Source organism: Pongo abelii, chromosome 13 (assembly GCF_028885655.2).
Source record: "Pongo abelii isolate AG06213 chromosome 13, NHGRI_mPonAbe1-v2.0_pri, whole genome shotgun sequence".
Classification (NCBI taxonomy): domain Eukaryota; kingdom Metazoa; phylum Chordata; class Mammalia; order Primates; family Hominidae; genus Pongo; species Pongo abelii.
Genome location: NC_071998.2, coordinates 107557215 through 107569475, shown reverse-complemented (window position 1 = coordinate 107569475; position 12261 = coordinate 107557215). Strand labels below are relative to the sequence as shown.

The following is a 12261-nucleotide window of genomic DNA, read 5'->3' as shown; positions in this document are numbered from 1 at the left end:
TTCTCAGAGCCCCAGGCTCTAGGCCCCATGATTCTCCTGGGCCCTCTGGGGAGTAGGAAATTGACCCCAATTTCCTGGAGCCTTGGCCTGGGCCTGTGATGCATTTGGCTTCCAGCCCCTGAAGGGCTGCAGACCTCAGCACTACTTGGGCCAGGGCTGGCTGGAGAGCTTGGTTTGTAACAGAGAACGTATTAGAAGTAGCCGGAGTCTGCTCATGGAGTTTCACACTGGGGAGGCCCCACTGTGAATGAAAGGTGGGAGCATAAAGCACTGGTTTTGTTATCATTGGTTTATCTCTTTCCTGCCCAGTTCATCTGGCACTTTGTGTTGCAAAATTTGCTTTTAAAAATATATAGCATCCTTTTGCTAAGACATCTTAGCCTTCAGAACAAGGCATACTGGTAGGTTGGCACTTCAGGGCTTCTACAATGGAATCCAGATGACATTTCTAGCTCCATCTCTTGCTATGTACGTATCCTTCCTTCTAGACAAGTGAATCACTTTGTTTCTCCTGCAAACTTTTCTTGCTTTCCCACCTCCACATCTTTGCCCTTGCTGTGCCCTCTGCACAGCAGACTTTCTGGAGCCTCTTTGGATTTTTAAATCCTTCTTTTAGACTAGATGCTAGTGCATTCAGAAAATGCCTACCACCTGGTGCAGAATTTCATAGTCGATTATTGCTGACTGAGTCTAGTTTGACCAGAGAAGATCTGGCATCATTGAAGCACCAACCTGGGAAGACCAGAGGGTACTTTTTCTGGGTGTTGTCAGGGAACTGACTGGGTATGTTTGACTCCAAATGTACAACTCTTCATGCTAAGGTGAAATCTCTTATAAGAGGGCTGAACATCTCTCAGCAAAACAGTTTGCCTCTCTGTGCCTGTGCATCTGTTTTCACAAGAGCATATTGAGCTCTAACTCCCCTGCTGCTTTAGCTACACAGATCCACAGAGAGCTGAAGGCATATAATAAAATTATCAAACACCTATAACATGCCCAGTGCTTTAAAAATCACTTGAACAATACAGTAGAGTAGAAATTATATTATTTTTGCAGACTTGGAAACTGACTCTGTTAGAAAGTGAAAAAGTGAGTTTTCGAATGATGCTATTGTCATGGTTAAGAGCCTGGGTGTAAGTCAAACTGCCTGAATTCAAATGCAAGCTTGGCAACTTCCCAGCTGGGTAGACTTGGGGACGCTCTTTAACATCTCTATGCCTCAAGCTCCCTGACTGCTAAATGGGCATGGAGTCTACTACCTGAGAGAGTGATCATGAGGATCACGTGAGTCCAATTATATAAAGCATTTAAAGCCTAACACACATACTGAGCTCTGTAATCGTCAGATGAGGTTCTTACTCACTTTGCTGTACTGTCTCTAAGAGAAGTTTGGAATCAACTCAACCAACAGTACATTTTAGAAATGACAGCAGCCAGAAAGGGGAGGCAATGTGCCCAAGTCACAAAGGTTGCCAATGTCAGAACCATGTCTCTTGACTGTAAGCTGTTGTACCCTAGTGGGATGAAGGAAAAGAAGAGAAGAGGAAGGAAGAGGGAGAAGCAGTAGACTTCTTCTCCTTAGAAGACATGAAAATAAACAAAATAATAGCAGGAAGAAATGTAGTGGCATCCGAGCAAGACAAAACCAGGCAGCGAGTGCAGGAGCTAGATGGCTAAGCTTTGGAGGCATGCTGACTTAATAACAAGAGTGTCAGTTCCACCATGTCTGGTTGTATAAGACAGGGCAAACCAGTTTACACCAGCTTCCCCATCTGTAAAATGGGGCAGTAATGCCAGATGCCATAGGGCTTAAATGAAGCAATCAGTCTAACGTGCTCATCTCAGTGACTGGCATGTAGTAAGTGCTCATTATATTTCAACTGCTGTGAATCATTTGTCTCTGTTCCCAGTCAATGCCCTCACATGCATTTTGTGTCCTCCAAGGTAGGTACAGGGGTGACATGTTGCCCCACGAGGGAGGATGAGTGGAAAGTGTGAATTGCAAAGTGACGTAGTTTAAGACCTGGCTCTGCTTGTATGACTCAGGGTAAGTCTCTTTCCCTTTCTGGGCTTTAGGGCTCCTATCAGTAAAACAAGCGAGCTACAGTGGGGGTCTCTGAGGTCCTGCCTAGCTCTAACATCACATGGGTCTGTGACTCTTCTGAATTCCTCTAGGACATCCTGGGTGCTTGGCCAAACATTTAACAACCCGGAAATGAAAACCTAGCTGAGGCACTGCACGTATGTGAGCTGTACCTCGTCCACGGCAGGGCTCACAAATGGAGAGTGCAGCTCTACACCCCTTGTGGCAGAAAGGCTTTCACAGCCACCTTCTGTGATCTGTGCAATGAGCTGGGTATGTTGTAGATTCCACCGCACCCTTTCTCTCTTGCTCCTGCTGAGTTGCTGAAATCCATCATTAGGTGCATCACTTTGCCCACAAAGCACCTCTAGCTTTTGTCCTCCCCTGCTGATGCATCTTCCAAAGACTCTGTCCCCATCCCAAGACTGGCCACTCCCTGACTCACCTATAAAGCCCCCACAGGCCTATGTTACCTCATCAACCAGCTCAGGGCCATCTGAGCTGGATTAAATCCTGAGCTGAGTAGCTCCTCACCCCCTGGGGATAAAATCTCTGCCCTTCGCTACTGGTCTGGCCTGAAAATGTTTGGGAGCAGTGGCAAGAGCAGAGCTAGAGATCAGAAAGAACATCACCTGCTCTTTTGCCACCATGGGCAAGAACTTAGCCTCCCCGGGCCTTCTTTCTGCATCTGTAAAATGGGGATTTTGGTTCTTTTCCAACTGTATGTTGTGAGTTGTCAAAAGAGAGCAAGTCTGCAGCAGCAGCTTGGCACACATTTGACACTCAAAAACAAAGACAAAGAAAGCTGTTATTATTAAGGTTCTCTGTTGTGGTTTAAAGAGATGAAAATACCATAAGTGCTAGAGCTGGACTATCTGATATGGTAGCCACTGTATAAGTGTGGCTATTTACCTTCAACTTTGAATTACTTTAAATTAAATAAAAGTTAACATTTTGTTGCTCATTCGCTGCAACCATGTTTCAAGTGCTCCATAGCTACATGCAGCTAGTGGTCATCATTTGCCTGGCACAGATATGGAACATTTTTATCACAGCAGAAAGTTCTACTGGAAAGTGCTGGTCTACAGGAACTAGAGGACTATTTATTCTACAGGTTTATTTGAGCAAGGGACCAGGTTTGACTAAAGCTCATGCTGGTCTGTCTACTCCACACCCTGGCCTCATGCAGGATGGGTGCCTCCTTCTCAGTTTTTTTGTTTTTGTTTTTTTTGCTTTGTTTTACTTTAAGTTCTGGGATACATGTGCAGAACGTGCAGGTTTGTTACATGGGTATACAGGTGCCATGGTGGTTTGCTGCACCTATCAAACTGTCATCTAGGTTTTAAGCCAAAAAGAGCCCATATCGCCAAGACAATCCTAAGCAAAAAGAACACAGCTGGAGGCATTCTACTACCTGACTTAAAACTACACTACAAGGCTACAGAAACAAAAACAGCATGGCACTGGTACCAAAACAGATATATAGACCAATGGAACAGAACAGAGGCCTCAGATATAACACCACACATGTACAACCATCTGATCTTTGACAAACCTGACAAAAACAAGAAATGGGGAAAGGATTCCCTATTTAATAAATGGTGCTGGGAAAACTGGCTAGCCATATGCAGAAAACAGAAAACTTCTCAGTTTTTAGAGCTAGCCAGCAGAGGGCTAGGTTGCAATCTGTTGTGTTTCTAGGCCCTCCAGGAGCTCACATAGAGCATAAGGGATTCTCGCCACTGGAGTGACCTTAAAGCAGGCTAGTTCATTTGTATATTCCCCAGGGCTACCACATATGATTGCATAGGTTGTGCACTGCACAAGGCCGGTGGGTACCCATAGACATGCTCTATTTTCATTACCTCATTTAACCTTCACAAACAAACTATGAGGTATGTAGTATTCTTTCTCCTCATTTTATATACAAGGAAAGTGAAGCTTAAAGAGTTAAGTAACTTGGCCTCCAGTGACTAGGTAATAAAGCTGGGATTTGAACTCAAACTACAGATCCAGTGTCATACTTGCTCCCAAGGAATGAATAAAGTGAGGTTTTTATTTGCTTTCAGTGGCAGTGGAAGAGAGTGTGTGACTCTCCCCTACAACAGCCCCTATCCTTTCCCACCAGGATCTGAAACTTGTTTGGAAAGCAAAGAATCCCTGCTCCATACAAGCTAATTCAAGATGCTCTGGGCCATGCATTTCTGCTATGTTTATAGGCAGCAAGAGGGAATCTGAGGTGAATACTAGATTTGGCTCTCCGGCTCTGATCTGAGGGTAGAGGAAATTCATTTTCAGTACAAAGTAGAAAAGTCAATTGTATTAGGAGTCCATTTGGCACGTACACCCTCATTCTTTGAGCAGACAAGCAATACCCTGCTCCTTTGCGACTAGCCTCTCCATTAGTTGCCAAACAGAGCTCCTTGAGTCGTCTGATACATTTACATTTTCCTCTCCTTTAAACACAAACTGGCCATGAAAGTTACTAGGAAGGCCCCAGGCAGGCTGAGTTTCAGTTTGATAACATGACCGCAGCCAGAATATTATTTGGCTCAGCAGTTTGGGTAACTCTTAGCAACAGTTTTATGTAAGGGAGTGAGGGGGAAGCTGATCAGCCTGCAAGAGGCCATGGTAATCTCTAGCCTTTGTTCCGGTACGGCTTCTGCCTCCCTGGCAGTCAAGGATGGGAATGACTCCCATGAATGCAGACGCCGAGAGTTTATGAGAGCAGAATTCTCAGGTGGTGCCTACTGGACTCAGCCCATTTACAGCTGGAGACAGGAGAACCTGGATTCTGAGTGTGACTCGGCCGATGCCAGCTGTGTCACCATGGGGGGTTGAGTAACCTCTTTGAGTTTTGGTTTTCTCATCTGTAAAAGGAGGAACCTGCCTTTGATGTTCATTGCAGTCCTTCCTCCTGCCCTTAGTTCCTGTGACATTTCCTGAGTACCTACTAGGTGCCTGGCACTGTCCTAAGTGCTGAAGGCACAGGGAAGGGTACAGATGCAGTGAAGGACTGTTTCACAGCCTAGTATGGGGATGTGGAATGGAAGCAGGCAGTGACAATGCAGTGTGGCCAATGTTGTGAAGGGGGAACCTGAGGAGGGTCACGGAGCCCAGCAGTGGAAGGGACATTGAGGAAGGGCTCCTGCAGGAAAGGGTGCCTGGGCTAAATTGTGAAGGAAGATGAGGTGTCAGACAGCTGAAAAAGGTACAAGGATAACTCTTTTTAAGGTAGAGAATGCAGAGGTGTGGGGGGAAAATCCACCTTATTGGCATGGGGGAAGGGTCTTAAATGTCACCCTGAGGAGTTGGGACTTTATCCTAAGGGACAGGGGCTTCTGGTTCAGAGAGACTGACATAATTGCTCAAATCACTCTGGCTGAAATGTGAAGGATGTACTGGAAAGAGGCACAGGAATGAAAACAGGAAAATGATCAAGAAGCTGCATGGTGGCTCATCAAAGACTTGATGTTGGCCTGAGTGAGGGTAGTGGCACTGGGGACAAAAGAGAACAGCTTCAGGAGATGCTGTGGTGGGAGAATGGGTATGACTCGGTAATTGCTTGGATATGGAGGGAGTGAGAGGGATTCAGAATGGTGATTTGGCAGTGCCTGGTATCTGGAGGCTAACAATAAAGACCAATAAAGACTGATTGAAGACAACGCCTGCACTGAAATCTATCCCCAACTGGCTGATGATCCCTGCATACCTGTGAAACACAGGACTTGGGTTATCAACTCTACAGGGTTGCTTTGATGGAGATGGAGCTCCTTGTGGACTTAAGGTTTTTTCAGCCTTTTGTTCCTTTTTCCTATTCTTGATTCCTGTACCATCCTTTTGGGCATGTGTAGGATTTGAAGAAAATTCCTTCAGCAGAGGCAGGCAGGAGTGTCGGACCTGTTCTCAGTTACATGTGGATTGAGATAAAATTCAAACCTTGCTCCTTCTGCTCTTCCTTTCTTCCATGGTGTTCTCAAAACTGTACTTCTCATCTAAATATGGTCCCCTTTTTCCTTATGCTTCAGGAGCCAATTGATGTCTAAATATAGTGGCAGTCTTGTGATTTTAAATACTTCAAGGACCAACATGGGTGGTAATGGAGGTAGCAAACTGGCAAAAGAGCCCTGGTCATTCCTGTTTGAGGAACTTAACTTTTATCAACTTCATACATTGGGATTCCATGTTATGATTTCCTTCATAAAAGTTCCAATGCTTAAAAACAATTCAAAGCTAAGAATCTCTGAGCAAATCAAATATGGTATTGAAGGTAGGAAAATGAGGATCAGAGATTACGAAAGTGCAGAAAGTGGTTCCTGAAGTACAGGCTAGTTTTTGGTAAGCAGAAAGGAAAGGGACCATGGTATCAATCTCAAGTTCCAGGAGGCTTACCTGGGAGGCATCACTGTCTTCACACTTGATCCTACACTCACTGTTGAACTGGAAGCCATTAGTGCACTGGTAGACCCCGTGGAATTTTGGTGGAGGTGGGTCACAGGTCACAGGAACACAAGCTCCCTCCTGCCAGCTGCCATCCTGGGTACAATGAGTCTTGAAGGCCCGTCTTCAAGGAAAGGATCAAACAGGAGACATCTCAAGGACCAAATGGCTAGATCCATGCCCTGCATGAACACCACCAGCTGGGCCCCCATTTCCTATTTCCTAGTTTTGATTCTCCACCTGACCTACTGGGTGGTGGTGGGACCCCTGTAGGGATTAAGGATAATTCATCCACAGAACTTCTTTAGCAAGAGCAGGCAGAAATGTCATGCTTCCAGCTACATGTAGATTGAGACAAAACTCATGCCCTCCAGCCCCAGGTTCTCTCCCCTTTTTTGCAGGGTGTTCTGATGTGTGTTGGAACCATGATGCTATGATTACCCACCATTTACTGAACAACTACTACGTGCAAAGCATTTTGTGAGCACTTTACATGCACATCTTCATTTGTTCTTCATAACAACCTTATGTGGTAACTGTTATTATCATACCCTTCTTATTGCTTAAAAAAAAAAGGAAGTGCAGAGAAGTAAAGTCATTTGTCTGAGATCACATTGCCATTAGGCAGCCAAGCTGAAACTTAAAGTTTGTTCTGTTTGACCCAAAGCTAATATTATTAACAAATCCTTCTAGCTTCTCACAGAACAGAATGGGATGAATGGCAGGCATTACCTCCAGTGAAGAAATGAGTGCTTCCATCCAGTCAGGCATTTGAACCTAACTCTTGTCCTCCCAGAGCCCATAAGTTTGCATTTCCAACCCCACTTACTTCTTTGACTTCCGAGAGGATCCAGGCACATGGTATCCAGGCTTGCATTTGTATTTGCAGAAGGAGCCCACCTTGTGCTTATTCTCTCGGCACCGGGCGGTCTGGAGGTCTGCATTGGGCACGGGGGGTGGAGCGAGGCACATGAGCTCACACAGGGCCTCTGGGAAGGACCACAGCCCATCCTCCATGCAGGTCAGGAGGCTGTTGTTGCCTGGAAGACATAGGCAAGCAGGGTTAGAGGAGGGAGGAGTCTCTGATAGCCAAGCTAATGTATAGCCACTTGGATTTTAGCTGACTTGAAGAACCAGGAGATCCCTTATGTGGAATTCCAACCCCTTCTACTTCCAACTGAGGAGCCTAGGGAGATCAAGAGAGCTGCCACAAAGAAGAGGAGATCTAAATGGGGGGAGTGAATTATCCCCATGTCTACAGTGAATTAAAATCCAAGGCTTCTGACTTCTGATCCTGAGCCTCTTCTGCTGCATAGAAAAGACACTTTCACGATCCTTGAATCCATTTTTCTTACTTTACAAGTGGGCATCTGAGCACAGAGATGGAGGCACTTGCCTTCTAATACTTGGCAGCAAAAACTCCCACCAGAAACTACAGCAAACTCTGATATCAGTGAGTGTACGACCTCAAGCTGCCACTCTCTCCCTGGGCCCAGCGCCCCTGTATCTGTCCTGCCTACCACCTCCCCCAGCTCCCACCACCAATGCCTGGAAGTGACAGCATTGTGTTAGGAGGTTTGATTTTCTGTTCAGGTCCTGGTGCTCAGTGAAGCTTTGCCAAAGCAGCTGAAAGAGCAGCACTTCCCCCGTAGCCCATGCCAGCTCTGACAGAGTGCTGACTGCCATCAGGAAGCTGGTCTGATGGGGAACGTTGCAAATAAAAGTAAAACACGGGAGTTAGGCTTTTCACTGCCAGCTCATATATTATCAAGGCACGGCCTGCCTAAAACCTTCCCAAGACAACTAGAGGAGGACCTGAAACTTGTGTTTCTCCACCAAACTCTCCTCTTCCTGGTTATTACTGAATGGTGTTGACAACCAGGGCTGGAAACATGTGGGGGGCTCGGGGACTTGCAGGTCGGAGGGGTGGAGTGGTAGGGAGAAAACTGACATCTACTGAGCAGTTACTATGTACCGAGTGCTTCTGATATGCAATCTCATTTATTCTCACTGTAAACAGTGCATTTAGTATGACAGTCTTTATTTAGAAATGAAGACTCAGAAAGAGGTGACTTGACCAAGTTACCATAGTTGGCAAAAGACGAAACTGAGTTTCAAAACAAATTCTGTCTAACTACAGAGATAGTTGTTTTTAATGGGAAGTTGGCTACTACATATGATCAGCAGGGGCCTTATTATTCATTCTGGAAGCATCAAATCTGAATTTTCCTATCTGTGGAAAGCAAACAATTGCTTCTGCCTTTCAGGGTGCTGAGAAGATGAAATAAAACAACATTTATGAAAAGTGCCTATAAAAGTGTTGTCAATGTCTTCGTTTGCTTCTTAACTTCTTTCCTTCTTCCCTCCTTTCCTTTCTTCACTTCCCTGCTTCCTCCCACTTTCCTTCTTCTTTTCATCTTCATTAGTAGCTCTGAAAGAATCTTCACAGAAGTCTTCATTCATTCAACAAGTATCTATTTAGTGCTTATTCTGCACCAGATACTTTTATATGTTGAAGGCAAAGCAGTGAACAAAATAAAATAAAACAAAATAGAAATAGCTCTGCTCTTTTGACGCTTATAATCTAGTGGGACAGGGAGGAGTACAATAAGTTATCCTAAAAGTATATTATTTAGTGTGCCAGAAGGTGCCAAGTACTATGAAGAAAAAACAGGAAAAGGAAGAAAGGGGAGAAAGTACTTTGCAATTTTATGTACGCTCCTCCACTTATCTTATTCCTTCTCATTTTTTTCATTTTTCTTCTTTGTCAGTATGATTCATCTGGTTACCATAAGGCAGATTGGTGTCTGTAAACCCCATAGGGGATTCCACATTGATAAACTGTGAGACTGACAACTATACATATTTTAACATCAAGTAAAAAGAGTAAAGTGTGCGGAAAGGTGATTCATTTGGTTTCTATAGGAGCATAGAAGCGTCCAGAATACCAGTCAGTGTCTACAAACTTCTTTTTGCATTGCCTTTGTAATCGGGGCAGTCATTGCTTTGGGGTGCCCAGCTAAAGCACAAGGTTAGTGGGAAGGGGAGCTGTATAAAAAGTACAGGAAGCACATCCTCTCCAAATTGCCTAAGAGAGAGAACATATCTGTGGAAAAGGTGTTGGGACTCTAAAAAAGTACATTGTATTAGCTATGTATATTGTAAATTATGAAGCAAAAGTCATGGTTTTCTGTGACAAGAGAACATAAAGATTCCAAAACGTTAATCAAGAGAGAAAATGCAAACCAGAAATGTGCTTTCTGGATGAGGGTGAATAGGAGTTAGCAGTGCACCACAGCTAAAGCAGGCACTGGTGATTCAGGACCATGGATATGTCCCCCCACCCCTGCAACAAACTCCAAGAGAGTTTTCAACTGGGCAGTATTTCTGTGCACCAGCTGTAGCCACTACCCTGCATCTACAACGTGGCTTTGAAGAAAGTATGGTTTGATACATGATGTGCCCTTCCTTTGTCTTCTTGGCACTAGCCTGTGTACTGTGAAAGATGCTTACTGCACTGCCAACTCTCTGCCTGAGGCTTATTATACTGGTCATGGATGCTTACTCTGTCCATATGCAGGGCGAGTTTAAAGTACCAAGGAGTTAATTCCTCTGGAAGCACCACTAAACTAATGGTGGAGTTGTTGGATTCATGTGCCAGTTTCCAGAGTTGCAATAACTCTGAGGCATGTTCTCCACCGTCTGCCAAAGTTTCCCAGAGGGACTGAGCTCTAGTTGCCCACAGTGGCAACTGGCTTTAGAAGAGAGCCTGTTGACTTTTGTCAGTTCCATGTCTCCTGTCCTCATTCCCCCACTGTATTTCCTGGGGGAACATGACTCAAGACACAAAGTGAAGGCATGTCTGAGCCTGAAGTTCCTGGTAGAGGTAACATCTCTTCATAGAGGTGTTGATATTAGAGATTAAGTTCCATCAAGTTTTGGGACCCTGTAAGTTCACTTGTTCATCTTTTAATGCAGAAAAATACATCCTGCCCAGCCTGTCTACAAATGTGGCTAAGGAAATTCCAATCTCTAATGAGCATTAAAATAATTGTCAAATTGTAGCAGTGTCAAAGGAGAGGTACTTATTTTTATTACTTCATTTAAAAGATTACCCAGGAGATCAAGTCTCTTTGGGAGTGCCATAAAGATTAAAATTAACATAGAACAGAACTCAAGGAGAGAAATACCAGACCTTCAATCTGGTATTCTAAGCACTTGCCTCAAGGTGTTGACACTTTCTAGATCCTAAGGCAAGGGCTGTATCTTGTATATTCTTTACTCCCAGAGCCTAGCCTACTGCTGAGCACACAGTAGGTCCTCGGTATCCATTTGTTGAATGCATAAAGTTTGAATTTAACTGTGACCTTGAACAAATCACCTAACTTGTTTGTCCCTAAACCAAAGCTGTCTCTGAGTTCTTGTCCATCTCTAGCATGTTAGAATGTGAAAGAATATTGGCCACTGTATTGTTTGGAGGAAACAAAAATGCACTAGCTGGACTGGAATAAGGACAATCACTCAATTGACTGGCTGCATTAGCCAAGGGCTGGTACGGGGGGATTGCAAGGAGCAGGGGGGTAGACTTGGTAAGGGGTAGACTTTAACAGAAGTACAGAGGAAGAAGACAGATTAAGAAGGACAAGAGGTACAAATAGAGGAGAGGGCCAGGTGGGGCAAAAACTGAGGGCCGAAAGGATTTCAAGCTGGTCATTATTATCATTATTATTTATTGACCGTTTAAAATTAGTGCTTTTACGATTTCCAATAGCAAAGACATGGAATCAACCTAAATGCCTATCAATGATAGATTGAATAAAGAAAATGTGGTACATATACACCTCGAAATACTATGTGGCCATACAAAATAATGAGATTATATCCTTTGCAGGAACATGGATGGAACTGGAGGCCATCATCCTTAGCAAACTAATGCAGGAACAAAAAAACAAATACTGCATCTTCTCACTTATAAGTGAGAGCGAAATAATGAGAACACATGGACACATAGAGGAGAACAACCAACACTGGGGCCGATCACAGGGAAGAGGATGGGAGGAGGTAGGAGATCACGAAAAATGGCTAAAGGGTATTTAGGCAGGCTTCATACCTGAGTGATAAAACAATCTGTACAATGAACCTCCACGACACAAATTTACCTATATGACAAACCTGCACATGTACTCCTGAACTTAAAATAAAAGTTTTTTTTAAAAAAAACTATTGTTCTTTTTGCTTAAACTATGTTATGATCAAAGGAAAAACAAAAGGTAGAAAGGAGGAAAGGGAAGCAAGTAAAAGAAGGAAAGTTGAAATTGATCACCTCTTTACCCCCTGACTTGAGATGAGGGTGGGAGGGCAAATTAGGTGGCAATATCAAGTTCAAGAGAAAGGCAGCAGGACCTTTGCCCAGTCCTTGCTGCCAGTAGATCCAAGCAGAAGCCTCAGCACAGGACTCTGAACACTAGATGACGCTGACAACCAAGTTGCATGAAGTGGCAATTGGTCCTAGTTGATCAATATGGAAATAGATATTTCCCTGTATGGTCAAAGGAAAAGCAAAGCTGGGATCACCGACTGTCAAAATGATGGTCCTCCTAAGGCCTTGTCTCCCCAGCCAGGTCACACTTCCCCAACAACAGTTGGCAGTGGAAGGATCTGCATCATTTTGATTAAGTATTATTATTAGCCACAATGAGGGCTGTAATAATCAATGCTAATTTGTACACCTCCCTTTC

At 44.2% G+C, this 12261-nt stretch overlaps 1 protein-coding gene across 1 annotated transcript in view; it reads right to left on the bottom strand.

Moving 5' to 3' along the window:
• The window catches only part of PAPPA (pappalysin 1), a 248661-nt gene that overhangs the window by 41983 nt on the left and 194417 nt on the right, over positions 1–12261 (bottom strand). Inside the window, exons 16-17 of the mRNA XM_024252110.3 lie at positions 7353–7563; positions 6476–6647 (exon numbers count right to left, since the gene is read on the bottom strand). Of these exons, the coding sequence (XP_024107878.3) occupies positions 6476–6647; positions 7353–7563 (383 nt within the window). The remainder of the gene's footprint in view (positions 1–6475; positions 6648–7352; positions 7564–12261) is intronic.